Here is a 25,006-nt window from a genome sequence, read left to right as displayed (position 1 = left end):
TGGAAAAAAGTATATAACTTTTTTTGGGGATAGCTGCAGATCTAATTTTTTTTAGTCTTATGTATTTTAACAAACACTATATTTCTAATTTTTTTTAAATTTTTCTGTAACGCTGGTCACCTTCAAAAATCCAAAAAACTGTTTTTAAAGGGAGTTTTGGGGTGTTTTTCTGATTTTTAAATATTCTAAAGGACTCAGTTACTTCAAGATACATATAACCTATAAAAACAAAATTGATTTGATATATTATAAAGTCTGTAAAATATTGAAAATCCCACAAAACCCCCCAAAAAACAGTTTATCGGATGTTTGAAGGTGGGGAGCCTTACTGAAAAATCTGAAAAAAATTAGAAATATAGTGTTTGATAAAATATACAAGATTAAGAAAAAATTAGACCTGCAGCTATTCCTCAAAAACAGTTATACGCTTTTTTGAAAAAAAAATTTCTTTTAATTTTTTGAGGTTATGTACAATCTACCTATGGGTCTATAAAAAATAGGCATGTTTTATAAATGCCTCAGCTATGCGTGTGAATTTTTTGAAATTTTAAAATTGATTGCATCCCACCAAAAAAAATAAAAATGAAAAATGAAGTTTTTAATGGTGGGGGCAGGGGGAAGGGGGTGGTGGGTGGTGGGTTAAAATTACGCTGAATCCTATGTGTTAATCACATAGAACTTAAAAAAATAAAAAAAATTATTCTGTTAGTAAGGGAGGGTAACTTTTAATTTATTTATCCCGTCCATAAGTTTAAAGTTTGATGCGCCACTGTCGACGCATGTGCCACTGAAAAGTGACGGCACAGTGTTCAAACGTTTTCTTTTAGGTTCTACTATTTAAGTTATAGGGTCCCATCGTGCCTAAAATGATTAAGAAATTTCACCTATAGCGGCTCTTAGTCTAAATGTATTTGTTTCATGGACCCTAAGCAATCATTTGACAGGGTCACATTAAAGGACGTTATGTGGCGGCCGCAGCGCAGTGGCTATGTTACTAGCTTGACAAGCTGGAGGGCCTGGGTTCGAATCCTGGCACTGACAAAATTTTCAATTTCTAATTTAACTGAGTCGCCACCGTGCTTCGGAGGGCACCTAAAGCCGTCGGTCCCGGCTACGTAAGTAGTCGTTAAGTCATCTTAGGGGCGCTTGCGCGACCTGAAAACCCTAACACTAGACCTGAGCCAGAAGGTTACACGAACTTTACTTATTTTTAAAGGACGTTATCCATTTGTTATACTCAAGAGAGGTACCTCTAGGCATAATTAAAATGATCGAAAAGGACAACACAATAAAAGTGAAAGAAGAAGAACTAACTGACCCAATTGAAGCTAGCACTGGGATAAGACAGGTGGATTCCCTGAGTCCTCTATTGTTCAACCTGATCATGGATAAACCAATAAGGATGCTGCCAAATGGGAGAAAGACAACTTAAAATAATCTGCTATGCAGATGGCGAACTATCTACTAATCTCTCAAAGTGAAGATGATTTACAACATATGCTGCACCAATTTAGTACAACCGCCAGAAAATAAAAGTGCGAATAAAAGTGTAGAGCGAAGAAACCAGGTGTCGCTTTTCCGAACTTGTACGGTCCCAATACCATCAACTAGGATTTTTAAAAAATATTAAAATGTAGAAAAATGAAAAAGTGTTGAATTTTTTTTAAATTAGCTAAAACATTTTCAGTTTCAAAATCCGACAAATTGACATTTCTGATCCGATCAAAAAAAAACCCTAGTTGATGGTAGAGAAAATAGCTTATATTTCAATAATTACTTTGAAATTTTATGTTTCAGGATCTCTATTAGTCCCAATCACTGCAGCAGTGAAGCTATGTTTTTATTTTCACGGCGTCGGTAGATGGCGCATAAATCGTTTAATTTTCAATATTGTTTTATGAAAATTGAATTGTTGTACGTGTACTTCTTTTTATAATAAATGCTCATGCAAATTTTCAAAACAATTGGTACAGTACTTTCTATTTTAAAAATTCCCAAAAAGGTATATGATTTTCATACTTTTACACTAGGATAACCCCTTAATAACCGGGAGGTAAATGACACAAGAGTAGAATGGAACGACCACATAAGCCAAATGACAACAAATAGAGTACTAAGGACGGCGAGAAACGGTTCTCCAATAGGAAGACGATCAGTGGGAAGACCACCAAATCGATGGAACGTCAACTTACTGGAGACATATTGAAAGAAAGACAGTGTCATGTCTACACAAAAAGAAGAAGAAATAGTAATTGAATATGATATGAACAAAAATTACGTATCATTGCATTAAAATCAACAATCAGAATTTAAGTATATAAAGTTAATTGCATATTTATATTACTTTTCTGCCGCCTCTTCTTTTGCCATTACCAATGAACACCACCGATTTACAAACAATTCTTTTGGGAGGAGACATATTTAAATACCATGCACACAGAAAATAATTTTTAAAATTGTATGTCCACACAAACTTTAAACACAAACTAATATGTCTGGTCAAGACAAAAAATGGGACTTGTTTTTAATAATAGTATAGAATTAATTTATTTGTTAATAGCGTAGAAGTGTGATTCTTGTGACCTCTGTGTCTTTTTAAAAGCTTTCTTAATTTTTATACAGGGTATCCAGAAACTCTCCCGACAAACGAAGAATGGAGGTTCCTTAGATAAGTTTAAGACAATTTATTCCCAATTCACCTATAATATTCCAATTAATAATATAAGACAAGGTAGACGGAAGAAGAGGGCCAGGTTGAAGAAGAACGTCATGGCTTAAAAACCTGACAAAATGGTTTGGTTTAACAGATCCTCTGCATCCCTTTTCCGAGCTGCTGCCAACAAAATTACTATAGCCAATTTGATAGCCAACGCTCAATAATCGAGCACGGCACATCAAGAAGAAGTTTCAAACGTTAGAATCAGTATGGTTGTACATTGTAAGCGGGTTTGCCATATTTCGTCCTTTTTCTGTGAATTATCATAAATAAATCCTCCTTTCGTATCCCACAGCGGTTAACTGAGATAATCCTTTACAAGCACCTGCCTAATACAACCTTTCACGGCCGATACCGTGGAGAGCGGCAACGTTGTCAAGAAAATTCTCATTTAGTTTGCATGGATCTATCCTTGTACACTGCATCACATGTCTGAAATACGCTTGTTCCAAAAATGCAGCTAGACTTCTTTGAAGATGGCGCCTTGTAATCAGTTTTTTTTAATACCTCCAAAATGCTTCTATTTAGAAAAACGAAAACTGGTACGCGTATTTATCTTCTAAAGATAAATCGATTCCATCAATTGCGAATTTCTAGTACCGGTCATAGGCGTCCGTTTTGGGTCGGGCAACGGTTATTTTATCGCATAACTTTTTGTCTTCAACTTTTAAGCATTTTTGATACTGGATTATATTATTAAATTGTGAGGTATTCTAGTACTAAAACTCTGTACCCTAGTACTCTTGCTTAAAGTAGGTAGAATGCACCGTTCTCTAAAAAAATATGTAGATTTGATTTTTTTTAGAAAATCGGTTTTTGAAAAAATTTAAAAAAAAAACTGCATTTTACGGACTTAAGCAAGAGTAACTTTTAGTATTAGAATACCTCATAATTTAACAATCTAGTGTCAAAAATGCTTAAAAATTAAAAAGACAAAAATGTTATGCGATAACATAACCATTGGCCTACCCAAGACGGACGCATATGACCGGTACTAGAAATTGGCAATTGATAAATCATCTTTTTCTAAATGGTTTTTTTTTATTATTTTTTTTTTAATTCAAGAAACGAAAAAGTTTCAAATCGATTTTTCTAAAAAACGGTGTATACTACCGACTTAAAGCAATAGTATCTTTTAAAACTAGAATGCATCACAATTTAATAATTAACTGTCAAAAATCCTCAAAAATTAAGGACAAAAAAGGTATGCGATAAAATAACCCTTGCCCTACCCAAAACGGACGCCTATGACCGGTACTAGAAATTCTCGATTGATGGAATCGATTTATCTCGGGAAGGTAAATAGGCGTACCAGTTTTTGTTTTTCTAAATAGAAGCGTTCTGAAGGTATTTAAAAAAAAAACTAACTGCAAGACGCCATCTTCCAAGAGCTGCTCCCTTATGCTGGGGCCACAGTAACGTCTAATGCTGTTAATTATCGCATTATTTGCATTACAGAGATGGCAAATAATGCGTTAATTAACGGCATTAGACGTTACTGTGACCCCAGCATTAGAAAGCCTTTTCGGACTAAATGAATTGGATTAAATTGTCTTAAAATTATCTGAGGAATCTCCGGTCTTCGGTTGTCAGGAGAGTTTCTGAACACCTTGTATATTAGATGGTCTGATAAGGAACCCCCTTTGAAATGAAAATTATTAAAATCATTACCAAGATTTGATTTACGAACATTTTTTGAGGTAAAGAGACATATTTACACAGAAAATAATTTTTAAAATTATACCGTTTTTTTAATTTTCTTCTTTCTTCTATTATTACCACCTCTTCATGATCTGCTTCTTCCTCTCTTCTTGTTTTTTCCTTGCTCCTCCTCACTTACATATCAATGTGAAAGGATAATTAATCATTACTTACTTCAGGAGATGCTGGTCTAAAACTCCAAGAATTTCCTTCATCATCACTGCTATCCGTAGACATCACAAACGCGGTTGCAACTAAGTCTTTTGTCCTCTCTATCTTCATTATAAATTTCTCTATATCAGCCTCATATAAACTAATAATTGAGTTTCTTTTCTGTATTTTATCTAAAGCTACAATGGCCCGATTTAAGGAGTTCACCAACATCATTTTCATTCCATTTGTTTCCATTTCAGTCCAGGTCAGGAGATTGTTCTCAGATAATTTTGCAATGTTTCTTAACTTTTCTTTTATTATAGACATATATTGGTCTTCTCCAACAACTAAGGACACAGATTGTCTCAAACGCTTCATTGACATCAATTAGGGGTTTCATCGTTTGTTCAGCTATCGGAATGATCATTGTAAATTTTGGCAGGGTTTTAGTCAAATAGATCTGTTTTTGCTGTATTTAATTAATTCTGTTTTAATATTGTATGCCACACATACAGACTTTCCACTGCACAAACTTCAAAAATGGCATTTATGGCCTCCTTAGCTGAGTTTCTTAATTTAAGGTTAGTTTAAGAGAGTAGGCGCATTAATTTGGGCTATCCCTACTTTTTCTATCTTTACACAGCAAATTACGTGTATATAGTAAAATTCTCGCTGGTATGGAGATGTAAACATTAGTTGACAATTACTTTGTCATCATTAACATAGACATGGCTATCTCGTTGTTTTTTTAATGTTCTTGGATAACCGTTACTTGTATAATCGCTTAAATTATTAATTCAGTTAATTAATAGGATTATTTTTTTAACTATTAGTCAATGATCCCAGGCCTATTTTCACCATAGTCCAGTCGGGTTAGACCAGTGATGTGGGAGATCTCAGTTAGCCGTCATTTTGATTTTAAACGGAAACCGTTTTTGCTCAATATCTCCGCCATTTTCAACTTCTCGAGAAAAAGTATGAGAACTAAAATTATTAAAAATGTGATTTTCTATAATTTCCTTCATTAAAATTTTTTCGTGCGGTTGATATTTTCAGAGCTATGGGGAAAAAATAACTGTTTGTCATTATTTTCCCCCATAACTAAGTATGGCCCACATCAATGGCCGCTACCTCAGTAATCTACGATTTGCGGATGACATAATCCTGATAGCTACTGACCTACAAGAACTGCAAACCATGCTTTCAGAACTACACACAGAATCTTCTAAAATAGGACTGAAAATGAATTTAAACAAAACAAAAGTCATGCACTCCGAAGAAACGAGGACAATAATAAACAACAAAGTTATAGAAAAAGTTGAAGAATATATATGCTTAGGACAAAAAATAATACTAAATAGGGAAATTCAAACGGAAGAAATAAAAAGAAGAAGAAAGTTAGCATGGGCAGCATTCGGTAAACTGAACTATATACTCAGAAATCAGCAAATTCAACTACATCTTAGATCTACAGTTTTTGATGCATGCATTATTCCGATATTAACATATGGGGCACAAACATGAACAATCACAAAAAAGAATATGAACATACTCAGAGTCACTCAACACGCGATGGAAAGAGCAATGCTTGGCATATCACTTAAGGACAGAAAAACAAAGTCACCGATGTGGTACAAAAATCACTAAAATTGAAATGGGAATACGCTGGACATGTAGCTAGGAGCGATCTTAACAAATGGCACAGAACAATTCTAACCTGGAGACCATACGAACACAAAAGACCCAGAGGCATACCTCCTATGAGATGGACAGATGATCTGAAACGAACTGCAGGGAAAAATTGGCTACAAGTAGCGTAGAACAAAAAACAATGGAAAGGAAGACTTGAAGAGACTTATGTTCAGATGTGGACGTGAATGGCTAGACGAAAAAGAAGAAGAAGAAGAACTAAGTATTAAGGTTAATGTTTTATGCTCTGTGAAAATCAAAATCAAATTCTGATTATTTTGTGTATTTGTGCAATAAATCTGCGTGTTATGTGATTCTGTATTTATAAGTGCTCGTAATAATGAGTTTTTGGGGTAAATTAGTTTTATGTATTGTGTGTTGCATATGTGTAGTGTATGATGGTGATGTGCTTCATGTTTCCCTGTGCTCTATTATTGGTACTTATTTTTTTTGTTCACTTTTTCTTTAAGTATTGGCAACCAGAGTCATTCAGCTGATGGATTCGCTACACATTTTTCTTCATTCGGTAGGATGAATTCATACTTTACTATCTAGCTGTTGCCTACAATCATCATAGACAAAATGCAATCTTTTGTTGACAGGAGTGTGACACAACATCAACAATAACAAAAATTTGGCGGTTGTGGTTGCACAAACCTTATTAACAAATTATTGTTCTTAATAGCTTTTGACAACGATTTCCGAAAGGAAATCGAAACGGTAAGTAGTTTAGGTAAAAATATGGAATTGTCATTACAACCTAACTGTGGCTAATCCCATATAAACATTTAACTCAGACATGCCACAATTCAACATTTTTAGAAACCAATAAAAAATTTTCATAAATATAAATCTGTATATCATGAAATTACAAAAAAAAAAGATAGAAAAAAATATAACTAAGGTGATCATTTCTGGATGGACCCTTTTGAAAATATACTGATTATTTAAGAAGTATCTAGACTTGCTGTTATTGCGTTTAGTAAATTTCAATTTCCGACTTATCATTGACTTATTTCGTATGCTTTAAATGTGACGAACGGGTAAAGATTCTCGGACTCAACTGTAAGTAGGTATATATCTACTACCCTACTACCTACTTATAGCTTATGTTGGGAATACACTCCTGGCCAAAAAAATCGGCACACCTTAAAAATGGGTCATTTTTGATGTCTCGAATCTCCTAAACCTGTTGTCCGATTTTAGTGATTTTTTTAATATGTTATAGCCTTATTATCTAAGAATATGGATGTAGTAATAGTGTTGCTGAACAGGTAAATGTCATTGTATACCGGGTGTAACAATAATACTGTGTTTTTTCCTGAAAATTCGTAACACCATGTGGAATATTCTAGCGTTTAAAAAATATTGAAATTAAAACTCAATTGTAGCCTTAGCCTTTCTTAACATTCTGCTTTTTTACTCATTCACTTATGTTGGATAATGAAAAAGTTAGGTACTTTGACATCTAGCCAACTTTAAGGGGTAATTCTGCATGAAAAAATAATGACCGTTTGATTTATAAACATATGTCTGCAAATGCTTCGTTTCCGAGATACAAAATGTTGAATTTTTTCTTACACACTGACGATTTATTTATTGCTCTAAAATCGGTTGAGATATGCAAATGAAATTTGGTGGGTTTTAAGAGGCAGTTATTGCGCATTTTATGACATACAATTATGTATTTCATATTCACCACTGGCTTGCATACGGGTCATATATCCCGGTAATATTACCTGTATGCACGCCAATGGTGAATATAAAATTTTTAGTTGTATGTCAAAAAATGTGGAATAAGTACCTCTTAAAACCTACCAAATTTCATTTGCATATCTCAACCGGTTTTAGAGCAATAAATAAATCGTCAGTTTGTAAGAAAAAAATTCAACATCCCATATCTCGGAAACGAAGCATTTGCGGACATATGTTTATAAAGCAAACTGTCATTATTTTTCCTTGGAAAATTAACCTTAAAGTTTTGTCGCACTTATTTAGAAACACCCTGTATCTAGAAGAACATGGCTAGTTGTCAAAGTACCTAACTTTTTCATTATCCAACATAAGTGAATGAGTCAAAAAGCAGAATGTTAAGAAAGGCTAAGGCTACAATTAAGTTTTAATTTTAATATTTTTTAAATGCTAGAATATTCCACAGGGTGCTACGAACTTTCAGGAAAAAACACAGTATTATTGTTACACCCGGTATACAATGACATTTACCTGTTCAGCAACACTATTACTACATCGATATTCTTAGAGAATAAGGCTATAACATATTAAAAAAAAGAATGTGTGTGTACTTTGTACGCACGTAAGAAGTTATACTTCTATTATATGATTTAAACGAAATTAATATACTTTTTATTTATATTTTGTTTAAATATTAAACTAATTTATACTTACTACTTCCCAAACATTTTTATTAGAACAGTGCCAAAAATTAAAATAATAAAAGAATAAAACACACACAAACACATTAAACAAGCCACAAATGATGTCTGAACATTAATTGTCGAAAATTGTTTTAACTAAATACGTATTTTCTGAAAATACAATTATATAATAAATATACTTACAATCATAAAATGTATTAAAAAAAAACAAAAAGGAAAGTTTCTATTGGGACTCGAACCAGCGCTGATAAGAGCGGTTGGTATTGGAATTCATTCGCCTTCTCCGCTTAGCCACGGACACTATGTGTCATTATTTACGAAGATCGACTAACTAAACGGATTAAACTTGTGATATTTTGATATTTTGAAAATTGATCAAATTATTTTAATTTTGAATTGAAATGATTTAGAATTGAAAAAATACAACAAAACATAGAGTAAAGAAACAATATATTAGGTGAATATTGATAGAAATTTTGATGGTAATCAAATTATATAAATAAAAGTATTACATACTATGTATTTTGGCAGATCAAATAGGTAGGTTTATACCCATGATACATTAACAATTATTACGTACCTGTTGCTTTTAAAAACTATTTGAAAGTCACTACAATATTATAAACTTTTTTGTTTCTGTCCTCACAACAATAAAACTAATATATTATACATTTGTTTACCTTTACCTTTACCTCCAAACCACAGCTGCCATATCGGATAATTTTTGACATGTCATTTGAACATCCAATCAGAACAAAGTTATAATGCGCATGCGCCGGGCTGATAGGTTTTAACATATAAAAAACACCCTCTATCGCCGGTAAAGAAGTATAACTTCAAAAATCACTAAAATCGGACAACAGGTTCAGGAGATTCGAGAAATCAAAAATGACCCAATTTTAAGGTGTCTCGATTTTTTTGACCAGAAGTGTATTATACCTATATTAAAAAAAATTGTAAAATTATACTCACTTCACAAAATATCGTTAATTTATCATCTGGAAGAAGACCATTGGCTTCGTCTAATAAAAAATCCCGTCTAATGAATTTCTTGAAGCCCCAGTCTTTTCCTTGCACAAACCTATACGCTCGTTGGCTTTCCATCGCCTTTGTCTCTTCGCGTTTCGCATTTAATATACTAAATTTAAATTTGGCTCTAACTTCACTTTTATTGCACGACACTAGTAACAAATATAATGATAAATAGTCTTTGCTTTCTTCATCCAGACCTTTCGGATTCACTCTCAAACACCTGAAAATATAGTTTCAATTAACAATCTTATAAAACAAGATGAGACAATACGTAGTTTGGTTTCATTTCGATTCAGACCTGAGCTGATCATATAGCCCCTCTGAAGATCTTTGGAGAGAGTGACGTACGTAGGGGATGATTGATCATCTTTGAACCGAAATTAAAAATAAGCTGTTTTCCATTTTCATAATCTGCCTGACTACTATTGTCTGTCACACCTTGACTTTACAGTACACGAACATACTAGTGGAGTCACTGAAGGTGGATATGAGCTATTACCTCCGATTTCGTTGAACCTCCATCGACTTGCATGAAAATTGGTGACTGGTTAGAGCATACTTCAAGAAATAAAACTGATTTGGTGCCAACTTGCACTTTTACCCTGGTGGTGAATACCACCCCTTCCCGCGGATGAAAACAATTTTATTAAGAATAACCCCACAAATCGATAGTTGTTATATAAAGTTATTAAAATAAATTAAAACTTTTTGAGTTATTAAAGATCAAAGATTTTAATTTTTCTTGAGAAAAATGCATGATTTTAACCAATTTTTCATCAATAACTCAAAAAGTGTAAGTTTTTACAAAAAAGTTATTATTATCAAAATTGAAGCTAATAAAAAATGAAATAAACCCCTTACTACAAAAACCTTTTAATGTTAACTAAAAGTGAGTTATAGGTAATTGAATGTATATTTTTTCGGCGAGTAAAAAACTCTAAGGATTCAAGCTGAAATAACGGGAAACTGATGCATTTTATAACATAAACTTATTAAACATTTGTCAAAGTACTTAAAAATATCTATTAAATGAGCCCCCGAACAAGTTAATAGCGTTAAAATTTATACCCCAAAATTGTTTCAAAATTTATCTTTTAAAAAATTTTCCAAAAAATGTTATTGTTTTTTTTTAATAACTCTGTTCGTGTTTACGATATCAGGTTCATCTAAAGACTGTTTGAAAGTACATTCCAAGTGATATTTAAGCACGTTGAACCTAATCTTTTAAACCCCTTACTTTTTTAAAAATTAAAGGTTAAATGACCCCGGTTGCATGGTTCCCACAGCAAAATTTAAGATTTAAACGTTTCTATCTCGGTTATTTTTTACCCTATAGAAATAGTAAAACAGGTAAAATATTTGGCACAGAGAAAACTAAAATTGGGTTATATATAATTTTTTACGTATATTGAGTATTTTTGGAGTTATTATCAAAAGAATATGAGAATTACAATAATTTTAAAAATTATGATTTTTTTAAATCATATCTTTTTTTCAAAAATATGCATTCTAAACCGGTCAAAATTATCGAAAACATTACTTATAACTTGCTTAAACTTGTATAACTTGCTTAATTTTGACGCTATTACCTTGTTCTGAAGCTCATTTGATAGGTATTTCGAAGTACTTTGGCAAATGGTTAGCAGGAATATTTTATACATTGCATCGTTTTCCCGTTATTTAAGCTTGAATTTTAACTTGAATAAGTTTACTTAGATTTGAGTACTGGTCGAAAAAAATACACATTCAATTGCCAATAACTTCCTTTGAATTAACATTAGTTTAGTTTTTTATGTGACGAGTGTGTTCAATTTTTTATTATCTTCAATTTTAGTAATAATAACTTTTTTGTAAAAGCTTATAGTTTTTGATTTATACGTGAAAAACCGATTTAAAACATGCATTTTTTTACGAAGAAATAAAATCTTTTGGTCTTTAATAACTCAAAAAGTATTGATTTATTTTAATAACTTTATATAACAAATTTTGCTTATAATTTGTCCCTCTATCGACTTATGGTATTATTTTTAATAAAATAATTTTCACCCTCGAGAAGGGGTGGCATCCACCTCCAGGGTAAAAGCGCAAGTTGGCATCATGTCACCTTTGTTCCTTGAGGTATCCTCTAATTACTCACCAATTTTCATGAAAATCGATGGAGGTTCAACGAAATCGGAGGTGAAAACCTTCAGTGACTGCACTATATGGCAATACAATCCTTATGGGAGTTTTTAGCGCGGCGATGCCGATTTTCTTCAAAAGAATTTTCAATCGGACATTACCAAGGTCCTAAAAATGTAGGTCCCTAAAAATGTTAAATTAAAACTAACCCGTTACAGTCAAGTAAAACAATATTTTTCATTGTTTTTTTGTGAGTGATAGTCATTTTCGAAAAGTAATCAGCAATTTTATAATCGATATGCATAATAACTTTTTTTGATTAAGAATATTAGAATATTCAACATTAAAAGTGGATGTTGTTCTGTGGTTGTTAATTTATGTATTGATAGTACTTATAGACAGTTCTGAAGTAATGTCAAGAAAAATATAAATAGATTGTCAGTCAAGTTTAAGTAAAGTTTTATATTATCCTACCAGGTCCTACAGTTGAGAATAAATAAAGTATAATTGTTGATGGTCAGTTCACCTAAATTAAATTATAACAAAGAATATTAAATAAGCTTAAAATTATTACTGATAACATTGTATTGAGTAATTAATTGCTTATTTGGAAAATTTGGATCCCTAATTGCAGTTTATTGTTATTCTTAATGGCTGATTTCCAAGATGAAATTAATGTCATTTTAATGTGTTTACACCAATGAACTGTCAACACGGATGGAATGGCCCCGTCCCATTCAAATAGTGAAGCGAGATTACGGCCAACATACAAGAGAGAGGTCCTAGAGAGAGACAGAGCTGGCCAGGGAAAATTTGACTTCTTCATTTGTTGGATATTATCATAATGACCAGAGTTGCCAGATGTGATTTTATAAATCCCCCACTTAGAAACTGTAATCCCCTCAAGTTAAGCTCAAATCCCCCAAATTAAAATGTTTTCCGCATGTTAATAAATTAGTAGTCAAATGTAGAGAACAGTAAACCAAAATTATCCTACTTATCAACAGAGGGCCCTGGAAATAATTCATAGGTCCTATCTTCTTCGATTATATGAGAGTATAATATACAGTTCTATGTACATTCGCAAATTTAATTTCCCATGATTCCTTAAAATCTTCCATATTCCCCCCCCCCCCCCCCCCAAAATCCCCCAACCATTTCTGCTTAGAAAAAATCCCATAGACGCTTTTAAATTACTCCAAAATTATGGGAAAATACCCCAATCTGGCAACCCTGACTATCACTATCAATTTGTTTGTTTACGAAAGATGGCGATTTTCTTCTATGTTTCCCTGACTAGACTCTCTCATCATGGCCGCATTAAATTCGCTTCATGCCCATTCCATCCGTGTTGACAGTTCATTGGTTTCTACGACGGAGGCAGTGAAAGTGAGGAAGACGGGATATAGAAAGAAGCTAAAATATATAGTTTAAATGTATTTTAATTATTTCTGTAGGTACCTACGTGTTTATTAAGGTTTAACATATTTATGCGCTTAAATACATTATTATATAAATGTTTTATACAAAATTATTTTTATTTTGTTCACATAAACGTATTTTTCGAAAAAAAAAAATGTTTTAGAACCCCTGGCAGCCACAAAATGTCAATAATATTAATTCCTAAGTTATTCGTTCATTAAGCATTACAATCCCTAGGGATTAAAGATAAAGCCATGGCGTTCAAAATACTATTCTTGGGTGAGATGGATTACTTTTCTATGTCATTTATAGCTTGCTGTGTATATTTGCTACTGTCCTGACTCTTTTCTATTCCTAAGATCATTGGAATAATCAAAATGATGTATCAGCAAACAACATGTCAGGTACTGCATAAAGGGTAAATGACAGATAAAATAACAATAGAAGTAGGTTTAAAACAAGGTTGCATACTGTCACCTTTGCTCTTCAATATATGTCTTAACCATATACTGGAAAAAAACATTGAAAGAAAAAACGGGATCCCTTGGAACTACCTTCAGAACAAAAAACTAGCAGATATGGAATACGCAGATGATATCTGTTTCGTAGCGAACACAATAGATGATATGAAGAGCAAGTTAAGAAAGCTAGAGGTAAAATCGGCAGAAGTGGGTCTTAAAATTAACACGAACAAGACAGTAGAGATGAGAATAGGAGTATCTAACTGTGACAAACTATACATCAACCAACAAGAAATAAAACAGGTTCAAGAATTTTGCCACTTAGGCAGTATAATCAGTGCAAGAGGTGGAGCTTAAGCAGATATTAAACAGAGAATACGAAAAGCACAACATGCCTTTGGAACCCTCGCAGATATATGGAGATCAACACAGATTAGCCAAAATACTAAAATAAGGCTATTTAATAGTAACGTGAAAACTGTGCTACTTTATGGGAGTGAAACATGGGCAATAACTGACGGAAATGTAAATAAAATCCAAGTTTATGTAAATAGATGTCTACGTAAAATTCTAAAGGTATATTGGCCCAATACCATAACAAATGTAGCACTATGGAGGAAAACCAAACAAGAACCCATCAGAACAACAATAGAGAGGAAAAGATGGAACTGGCTGGGACACACCCTGAGGAAAGAAAATGCAGACATAACAAAACAAGCACTCAAATGGAATGCAGTAGGACGAAGAAGCAGAGGACGCCCGACCAAAACATGGAGGAGTACCATTGAAGAAGACTACAAAAGAATGAAGAAAACCTGGGGAGAGATAGCAACCATGGCCAGAAATAGAGGGGAATGGAGAAGCTTCGTGGATGCCCTATGCTCCTTCATGGAGTAACAGGATTGGATATATATATAATTCTTCTTCAATTTCGGTATATCTATCTTCTTCTCCATCATCCACTCATCTTCTTCTAGGCCATCCTATATACTTCGGGCCATACTGGTGTCCAGTTAGTTACTCTTCTCAACATATCTGAGTGTGGGCGTCTCTGTATAAATATGTTCTATCCATTCTAAGCGAAGAGATTTTATCTGACTATATTTTCTCCCTTTAATTCTTTTTCAATTTCGGCATTTGCTTTCATTCTTCTTTCTCCCTCTCTTGTTACATTGTGGTCCAGTATCGTTCTCATTATTGCCCTTTCAAATATCAGGCTATCTTCCTCTCTCTTGTTAATACAGTAGACTCCCTCTATAATGAAAACTGACATGGCCGACTAATTACTTCAAGCCGATAATTACTTCAAGCCGATTTCGTTATATCAGACAATAATAATATTGTGCATACATATGAATATGTAGTTTTCTAAGACATTAATTTCCTATAGTGAGTTATTCCGAGCAATATAAGATGCTAAATATTGTTTGACTGGCGCTTTTGAAAAAGAGTCGGTGGATAAACAGGAAAAAGTTGACAGGCGGTGGAGTTTATTACAGCACTGGCCTCGATAAGCACACAGATTTTTGGTATTTATGTATACAGGCAGCTGGGGTATTAATTTACAGCCATGACTGCGCCAAAAACAGGTAAAGAAACATGTTCTTCGATCTTATTTTTCCTCGTTATAACCAAATATGGCTCGTTATAGTGGGTTATAGTTCAATAAGAATTTCGTGGGACACCTAATATACCTCGTTATAAGCGAAACCTCGTAATACCCGTGTTCGTTATAGAGAGAGTATACTGTAGTTGTTTCCATCCCATATGTAACAACAGGTCTTATTAAGGTATTATAATATAGGTTCATCTTTGTTCTCTTACTTAGAGGCTTGCTTCTTAACAGATTTCTATTCATTCCATGTTTTTTTGCCTTTCATAATTCCTTCTTCTGTTCTCTTCAGAGAACAGAGAAGAACAATATGAGAAAATAGAGCTCTTCCTTGCAGCAAGAGGAGCCTGTTGTATCCCAGTTTTAAGCATATAAGAGAAGAAAAGACCTATTCGCTCCAAATTCACACCAAAAGTTTTATGTAGCAAGTTTCAAAAATCTTCCACTTTTCAAGAAAAATGAAAAGAATACAAATAAGACAAGAAAATACTGACTCCAAATCAATAGTATTATACATCACTCCAAGAGGAATAAACATAGCAAGTTTCAAGAGTAAAGTAAAGGTATAAGCTTATTTTCTCAAATTCAATAGAGCCCGAGGGGAACCTCTTCGGTCCTAAGATTTGAGCATAAAAATAAGAGAAGAAAATACCTATTTGCTCCAAAGTCAATGTTCTTCCTTACACCAAAAAGAACCTATGCAGCAAATTTCAAAACTCTTACACTTGTTCTTCAAGAAAAATGGAAATAATAAAAATAAGAGAAGAAGAAAATATTATTGACCCAAATCAATAGTATTATAACTTAACAAATAACAATAACAATTATTATTTTATAAAAAGTTTAACAGGTCAATACTGGGTGTATTCATTTTTATACACCAAGAGTTGCGCCAAATGTAGGCAACTTACATTACACTATTAACCAATTTTATGCCCAAGACAAATTGAGATTTTAACCGCTTAAAGAAGTATGTACAATACAATAATTATTACAAGAATATTCTCAAATGAATAAATAAATACAATTGAGATATATGTATTACAATTTATACATATATATTCCTAGATTTGTTTGTTACAATTTAAAAAACTGCAGTTTATAAGAAAAATGATTAGAAGTTCTTTTAGCATAAAATGAAACCAACATTTGCCTAATCATCAGTGTTGCCAATCGGATTTCTCTAGATTATCCGATGATCGCTCGAAAAATATCCGATTTGTCACGAAAAGGTACGCTAGGTCAAAAATTATTCTGTTATTAAAATCAATGTTGCCAATGTTATTCTTTTAGTCCCCTTAACAACTATCAAATAACAAAATCCGTTGTTCGTACGCCAATCAGTCGTTTGTAATCAATTATCATTATGATCATTAACATAATTTATTGATTAATTAATTATTAATTATCAATTAACGTAACAATTATTAACATAATTGATTAATTAATCAATTAATCTCATAATTGTAATCAATTATGTTTTCAGCAACCCAATCAAAGTTGACATTGACAGTAATTAAATATTTGATAATGATCAGTTGATTCCATTTCTGATTACCGTTCGAACAACCGGCCCTATTTAATCTACTGGATTCTCTATTTCACAGTTTAAAAATTTTCGTTTATAGATGAAAATCTCGTATCCTAACTGATTATTACCTAATTCATGTATGTAAATACTATTTACTTACTATTATTATATTATTCGTATTTTGTATTATCGTAAGTGTTAAATTCTAAATAAATAAACAAATCTAAACATTTCATTATTTGGTTCGTTATATTAATTTATTATAATTATTTAAGTAAAAAAACACTTTTAATCTTTAATAATGTAATCTTTTATTCTGCGTTCAAATTTTTCAAAAATATTTATTAGTTTTCTCTGGATTCGAAAAAAATTAATACGTTTAAAGATTATTGGTCCGAAATTTTGCGCCTACGCTCTTTTAACAACTAAAGATTTATTACAACTAAAACAATAGAAATGTATTTGACAGTCTTGTAGTTATTAAGGTATCAAAGTTAATACCCGTGGTGCGTTCAACGTTAATGCCCGACTAAATCATTTTTATAGGCAACAAATTTGAAGGATTTTTGAGTTAATTAGTAGATATCTAGATATTACTAGTTTCAAATAAGTAGATTTTTCTACAACCACTATTCCAAATGCATTTGTCTGCACAATTTTATATTAACAAACTTAATATTTTCTCACAGAATAACTGACAGTAGTGTGTAAAAAAGTGACGTTTCTGTGCCGGAAAGTTCTTTTCTGCATAGTACCATTACATTCCTCAAAAAAATCATAAATATAATTAGGTAAGTATAACATGCTTTGATGAAATGGTTTTGTTTAAGATATTAGATTTGATAGAACTTTACAAAAAAGAACTAGATTTAACTACATCTCATGTCCGAGAAATCTGGAAACGTTTACTTAAGCACTGCACTACATAAAATGAAAATAAAACTAAATCGTGCGTGAATTATCTTTCATAAGTTTAAAGACTAAAAACTCATAAATAACATCGGACGGCAGACGGTTTTTGAAATTTGAAATGGATTAATGCCTTAAGTGGATGCACTTGTGCATTTAAATTCTAAACAAAAGAATCGGCACATGTCCCTTTTGTCAAAAGATGAAAAGTATCGGATGTCACTAACATTCATCCAGTATAGGCTATTTATAAAAATTTGGGTGGAACCAAACAATATTAATGTGTTGTTGGTGTTGGGAATATATGGATGAGAAAGTTTGTCGAATAGTCGACGGTAGATACACTGAAAAATATCCGCAAATATCCGATTTATTTAAAGATACGAAGAAGATACGACAACTCTCAAAAAGGTACGCAAATCGGATAATTATCCGTCGATTGGCAACACTGCTAATCATTCATACTCAGGATATAACACATATAACATCTCTCTGTATATTCCCATCATTATTTCATAGTTCCCAATAGTAATAGTTGTTTTTACGGTAATTAACAAAAATTTTGGTATATAGTTTTAAAAAACTTATCAATAAATACTCGTTATTGGTATCTAAATAAATATTCCAACAAAAATATTGTTTTCTTATAAAAATTATAGTTTTCTTACCATTTTAATTTATCATTCGCGCCAGCGGAAAATGTAGAAGACTTGAGAACTTCACCCATTTCTTCTCGACAAAAACTAAAGTTGTTTATGGTCCACATATAACTAAATTTAACTACTTTAACCTGAAACAAAGGAAAATATTTTACTTTAAAAATATAATAACAAGCATAAGATATTTTTTTTGTTTATTAATTCGGTAGATATGTACATTATTTGGCCAGAATCTTCTGCATATAAATATTCTTCCCGGAACTTCTACGATTCGTAAAAATCTTTCCATTTTGAGGAGACGTTAAAATAAACAAACACAAACACAAAATACAACCAAAAAAACTATCAAAAAGCTGACATCTTAAATAATTGTCTTGTCAAATAATGACATTGATTAACCATATCGTGAACAAGTTAGGGTTAGTGGTCGAATGGGCTAAGGCGCAGTATTCGACTACAAAAGTCGCGGGTTCAATCCCAATGTGGGAATATAATCTTTTTTAATTAATATTTCTAATTTTTTGCCATTTTTGTTTAAAAATCATAGAATAGAAAAAGCATCTCTTTTTTTTAATATTGTTTCGCTAATTGTACACATTATTTAATTTTCCAAATTATTTTATTTATGATTGAATATTATAGTAGTATTATTGTAGTCATAGGCCCATAGGCGTAGAGATGAAAGGTAAATATAATAATAATTATTGTTATTTTAAATTTATATTTTATTGGGAATATGTAATACAAAATATAACAAATCAATTTGGCTTTATGCAGGGCAGATCAACAACAGATGCAATTTTCATTGTAAGGCAACTGTAGGGCATTGTAAGGAAAAATACAGGAATAAAGAGACCAACGCTCATATGGTAGGTATTCATTGATCTTGAGAAAGCATATGATAGAGTTCCTCGAGAGATTCTGTGGTGGGCACTCAATAAGAAAGGAGTCCCTGGCGAATGTGTAAAGATTGTGAGAGATATGTATGAGGGAGTAACGACTAGTGTTAGGACAGGTGTAGGAGATACTGATAAATTTCAGGTGAAAGTAGGATTGCACCAAGGCTCGGTGCTTAGTCCTTATTTATGCTCATTAGTTTTGGACCAGATAACAGCGAAACCACAAGGTAGCATTCCATGGTGCCTAATGTATGCTGATGATGCAGTGTTAATAGGTAATAGTGAAACAAAAACTGGAACAGTGAAGACAAGCTCTGGAGCAAAAAGGTTTAAAACTTAGTAGGACAAAGACAGAGTATTTGGAATGTTCGTTTAAAGATGGAGTTACTACAAATAAAATGGTATCTTTGGATGGTGAAATGATTGTGAAAAGCAATAGTTTTAAGTACCTAGGATCGGTATTACAGAGTAATGGAGAAATAGATGGAGATGCATGCAGTAAAATTAGGGCTGGATGGATGAAGTGGAGAGAAGCGAGTGGTGTGTTGTGTGACAGAAAAATTCCAATGAAGCTGAAGGGAAAATTCTATAAAACAGCCATAAGACCGGCTATGATATACGGAACTGAATGTTGGGCAGTGAAAAAGAAAGAGGAACAACGAATGCATATGGAGGAAATGAGAATGCTTAGATGGATGAGTGGAGTGACAAAGAAGGATAAAATTAGAAATGAGTATATTAGGGAAGTCTAGGTGTGGCACCAATTGATGCCAAAATGAGAGAGCATAGGTTAAGATGGTTTGGTCATGTTCAACGTCGAGACGTTAATCACCCAATACGAAGAATAGCTGAAGTGCAGATTCCTGGAAGGAGTAGGAGAGGCAGACCAAAGAAGACCTGGGGGAGACCCTAAGGCAGGACATGTTGGTAAAGGGGATTGACATTGATATGACCCAAGATAGAATTGTGTGGAGAAATGCAATTAGGGAAGCCGACCCCGCATAGGGATAAGGCAAAGAGAATGATGATGATGATGATGATTTTATTGGGAATAATATAGTGGTGAAGAAAACGATATTTTTTTTTAATTGGACACAAGAAGTCTGTAGATAATTGTACTATTTTCGAATTAATTTGGCGAATGGATTTAGTGCCCGCAGTCATATTAACCCAAATAAACAACAACACTATTGTCAGAAAACAAACAAAGTTCTTCTTCGTCTTCTTCTTCCTCTTTATAAGCAATTCTGCTTGTTCATTGGCGGATTGATACCTCTATGGAAGGTTGTTACTTCATCTTTTGCGAGATACTTCTTCTACCGATTGGTAATATCTCTTGCTATTTTGACCACACGTGTCTGCCCATTCTGCGTATGTGGTTATCCCAGTTTTTTTTCTATTTACACCTATTTACACCCCCTTTTTAAATTCTTGACTTCATCTCAGAGTTAATACGCCATATAGTGTTATTATACACTGCATTCTGCCAGTCTATTTGCTTTTTGTTCTTGATTTCTCACTTCTTTGTCCAGGTTTACGTAGCTGGATGGTGTAGGTTGGTAATTCAAAGGAATTTTATATCCATTACTTGTTTAATACTGATGCCATCAATAGGGCTTTTCATCGATTGTCATTTGTTTCGAGCTTCTGTCATGTGTCACATAATATTAATATATCTACGCCATACGTCTTTTGTTTGTATCATTGGCTACATCAATAACGTATGACGTAGATATATTAATATTATGTGACACATGACAGAAGCTCGAAACAAATGACTGTGAATGAAAAGCCCTATTTCTATTTTACATCTGATTGGTTTTTTGCTGATTACTATTGTTTCAATTTTCTGAGATGAAATTGTGATGTTGAATTCTTTTGCTCTTATGTTACATCTATGGACTAATTTTTGCACACTATCTTCATTTTGGGCTATCAATATTACGTCATCTGTGTAACAGAGCATTTTTACTCATTTGTTTCCCATTCTGTATCCACTTCCTTTGTTGACGCTCTTGATGATTTCATCCATAATTAAATTGGAAGAGAATAGAGCTTAATGAGTCCTTATTCCGCTGCCCATGTCTACAGGTTCCGTAAGTTGTCCATTTATTCTGACTCCCATTTTATTGTCTTGATAGATACTTTCAATAGTTTTTATGATATCTAGGAAAACTTCTCTATTATACAGAAAATGGATTACATCTTCCTCTTCATGTGTCATCTCCTCTAAGAAGGTTGGCAACCATCACGGCAATTCGCACTTTCGATACCGCTGCTCTAAAGAGATCAGCAGAAGTGAAATTAAACCAAGCTCTCAAATTGTTTAACCAGGAGATGCGTCTTCTTCCGCGACTCCTTCTACCCTGTATTCTTCCTTGTATTATTAATTGTAACAAGTTATAACGCTCGCCCCTCATAATATGTCCCAGATATTGCAGTTTTCTGACTTTAATTGTATTTACAACCTCTTTATCTTTTCCCATTCTTCTCAACACCTCGATATTCGTGACTCTATCCACCCAACTTATTCTTAATATTCTTCTGTAGGCCCGTAACTCGAAGGCTTCTAATCTGCCCGAAACATCCTTCTTTGATGTCCAAGCCTCCAATCCATAGAATAATACGGAGAACACGTAGCATCTCAGAAGTCTCATCTTTAAAGAAATTGTAATGTCCCTGCTACAGAGTACTTCTTTCAGTTTGTTGAAAGCATTTCTTGCCTGTCCTATTCTTGCTTTAATCTCTTCTGTGTACTCATTAGTTTCATTAATTATTGTACCCAAATATTTATATTTTTCAACCTTTTTAATTTGTTCTCCATGTATTGTTATGCTTTTTTGGCGCTGTTGAGCTTTTATGATTACCATAAATTGTGTCTTTTTTGTGTTTAGGGACAGTCCGTTTTCTTGGCTGACTTCTACCACTCTGTCAATGTCAACCATTTGTTGTAAATCCTCAAGACATTCGGCTAATAAAATAGTGTCGTCGGCAAACCGTATATTATTGATTGGTTGGCCATTTACTTTTATTCCCGTGGTTAGGTCTTCTAGTGCTTCCTGGATTATTTCCTCTGAATACAAATTGAACAAAGTAGGAGACAGGACACAGCCCTGTCTGACGCCCCTCTCAATCTGTATTTCATTTGAAAAGGCGTTGTTCTCTTTTACCACAGCGATCTGATTATAATAGATAGCACTAATGATCCCGATGTCCCTCATATCTAAGTTTTTCTTTTCAAGTAATTCGATAAGGCGGTTATGTCTGACCTTATCGAAGGCTTTGTTGTAATCCAAGAAACACATGGAGTACATAATATGTGAGTCTTATTCTGTCAAATGCTTTCTTCAAGTCAATCAGACATAGAAATGCTGGTCTATATTATACTCTAGTGCTTTCTCAGTATGTAATTTGCTTTATAACGAATATTGCATCTGTACACGATCTTCCAGTACGAAAACCCTGTTGTTCATATGCTAAATGTTATCCTCTGATTTATTAGTTCTTGTAAAATTTTAGTTGTAAGTTTTAGGGTAGTATTTAACAAGTTGATACCTCTGTAGTTTTCTGACTGTTTTTTACTTTTTGTTTGTTTAATTTTGTTAATTAATGTTATTTGTTCTGTCATTACTGCTCCACAATATTTCAAGAATTCGTTTGGTATTCCGTCCTTACCCGCAGCTTTTCTGTTCTTCAGCTCTTCAAGTGTTTTTCGAACTTCCTGTGTTATTAACTTGTTCATTTGTGGCAATTTTATGTTCGACCTATTGGTGGCAAATAAACTTTTATATGTATATCTCATGCATTACACTCAACTTAAAAACAACCCAATGTACAGATGTTTAATATAGACAGTAATCAATAATCGAACAACCAAATGTTCAGCAGTCTAGACTTTTGATTTTCTAAATGAACGGCTTGACCCATTGCGTGCCGATGGTTTCAATAAAAAATTAAATCAAATACAAAATGGGCGCACAGCACAATGGTGAAGCGTGGGAATAATAGTTATGCCGCGCCCTCTATACACTTTTACCGAATTTAATTCGTTCGGATGTTGGAATGCTTTTGAACAATTACAATGACAACTGAATGACCAATAATTGATACACGTTTGATTGGGGGCACGTGATATAATCAACGAAAAATAATAAACCGTGTACGATAATAGTTTGAATGATGTACATGAACAAGACGTAAAAAGTAATAAAATACAACCACGACAGTACTGTCGTCAATAACGTCAATAAAAAATATAGAATAATGAATGTAATTGCGTCTACCTCTGGAAGCATAAAATTCGATGAAATCAAATACTATATAGTCTATAGTACTATAGTCTATAGTATATGATGAAATACACTGTCATTTTTTTTTGTTTTGTCTTCTTTCTTTTTCTAGTTCCATGAATGTTATCGATCGTTATATATCATGTTGACTACCACCTTGGCATCAAATGGATGTAAAAAACAGCGAACAGAAATAAGTGGGCTATTCTTTGTCTCATGATCATCTTTCAGTGCGTCACAGTTTTTCGATTTCTTTCTAACGCATTAAATTGTATGTGACAGAAAAAAAGGCACGTCCGTGATTACAGACATTTACAACATTTATTCTAGTTATTCTAGTTATCGATAGATGGCGCCATAATAAAAAAATAATTTATTTTTAATTAGATAATAATATTACAAATATAATCTGTATAATTTATAAGACTATACAAATCAAAGAAAATACCATTTTATAAATGCAAGAAACACATTTGATTTGTTTTTATTCAAAATTGAAAATAAAATGTGACAACTGTCAGATTTAACTAAAATGTCATGTTAGAATAAATGTCATAAATGTGTATTATCAGTTATCACGGACTTACCCTTTTTCCTATCATTTGTTACGCACTGAAAAATGATCATGAAAAGGACAAACTTGATTGACAGAAAATCTAAATAGTGATGTAGTAGTATATGTTAGATTCTAGAATTTATTAGACAGATTTCACATCATTTACTTAATGATAATAGGGACAAAGAGTATGTCTTAAATTTGTTTGTGTTAGTTTGTTTCACATTTTTAGGATAAATTGAGTTGATTTGGCCTTGAAGAAACTGGGTTGATTTTCATTGATAAATTCCAACGGTAGGGTAGACCTGTATCTAAAGTCACATCGCAAGACATTAGATATCTAGTTTAAGACTACTACTATTACTACTAGTAGTTTTAACCAAATTGAGTCTCAGGGCTCGGAAAAGATTCTTTAAGGCAGTAGGTACATGCCTTCGGATTTAAATATTATAGAATCTACATATTTCCTTTTATACCTCTCTAGAGAGGTATAAAAGGGAATAACTTTCTACACATAATACATAGTACAGTATAGTTGATCCAAAAGATGGCATAACCCAGACATCCAAAGTGAAAGTTATCCTTCAACACCAAATTGTTCTATATGGTCCACACAATGTCCAGTAAAAAGTCACACCATTTTGAGCGTCGGGTTTGGGGGGAGAGGGGGGAGAAATCGGTAAATTCGTAGTTTTTTAAGTTTTTCGGCAATATTTCTAAAACTATGCGGTTTAGCATGAACAACCTTATATACAAAATTGTTCTACATTAAATTTGAAATAAAAAAGGCCCTATGCATAATCTTTCTAAAATGAATGGTTCCAAAGTTACGGAGGTAGTATAGTATAACTGGTCCAAAA

General features: G+C 32.9%; 3 protein-coding genes across 36 annotated transcripts in view; 2 read left to right on the top strand and 1 right to left on the bottom strand.

Annotated features, from left to right (window-relative positions):
• LOC126887500 (protein roadkill) overlaps positions 1-25,006 on the bottom strand; it is a 506,726-nt gene that overhangs the window by 19,725 nt on the left and 461,995 nt on the right. For 5 of the 18 annotated variants that reach the window (XR_007699084.1, XM_050655117.1, XM_050655116.1 and 2 more), the window contains 2 exons: positions 18,412-18,533; positions 9,628-9,907 (listed from right to left, as the gene is read on the bottom strand). The exons of 11 other annotated variants lie outside the window; for them this stretch is intronic. Coding sequence is in view for 6 of the 7 variants with exons in the window: in XM_050655117.1 (XP_050511074.1) it covers positions 9,628-9,907; positions 18,412-18,533 (402 nt within the window). In the remaining variant the exon portion in view is untranslated. Of the gene's footprint in view, positions 1-4,591; positions 4,964-9,627; positions 9,908-18,411; positions 18,534-18,619; positions 18,768-25,006 lie in introns of those variants that run through there. 2 more of the 18 variants (XM_050655118.1, XM_050655120.1) reach the window with 2 other exon arrangements.
• The window catches only part of LOC126887495 (cap-specific mRNA (nucleoside-2'-O-)-methyltransferase 2), a 190,229-nt gene that overhangs the window by 38,460 nt on the left and 126,763 nt on the right, over positions 1-25,006 (top strand). The window lies entirely within an intron of this gene.
• LOC114338881 (formin-J) overlaps positions 1-25,006 on the top strand; it is a 552,435-nt gene that overhangs the window by 424,817 nt on the left and 102,612 nt on the right. The window lies entirely within an intron of this gene.

This window comes from Diabrotica virgifera, chromosome 6 (genome assembly GCF_917563875.1).
Source record: "Diabrotica virgifera virgifera chromosome 6, PGI_DIABVI_V3a".
NCBI classification, from domain to species: Eukaryota; Metazoa; Arthropoda; class Insecta; order Coleoptera; family Chrysomelidae; genus Diabrotica; species Diabrotica virgifera.
The sequence above is the reverse complement of the archived record's forward strand: the minus strand, read 5'-3'. Positions and strand labels throughout refer to the sequence as shown.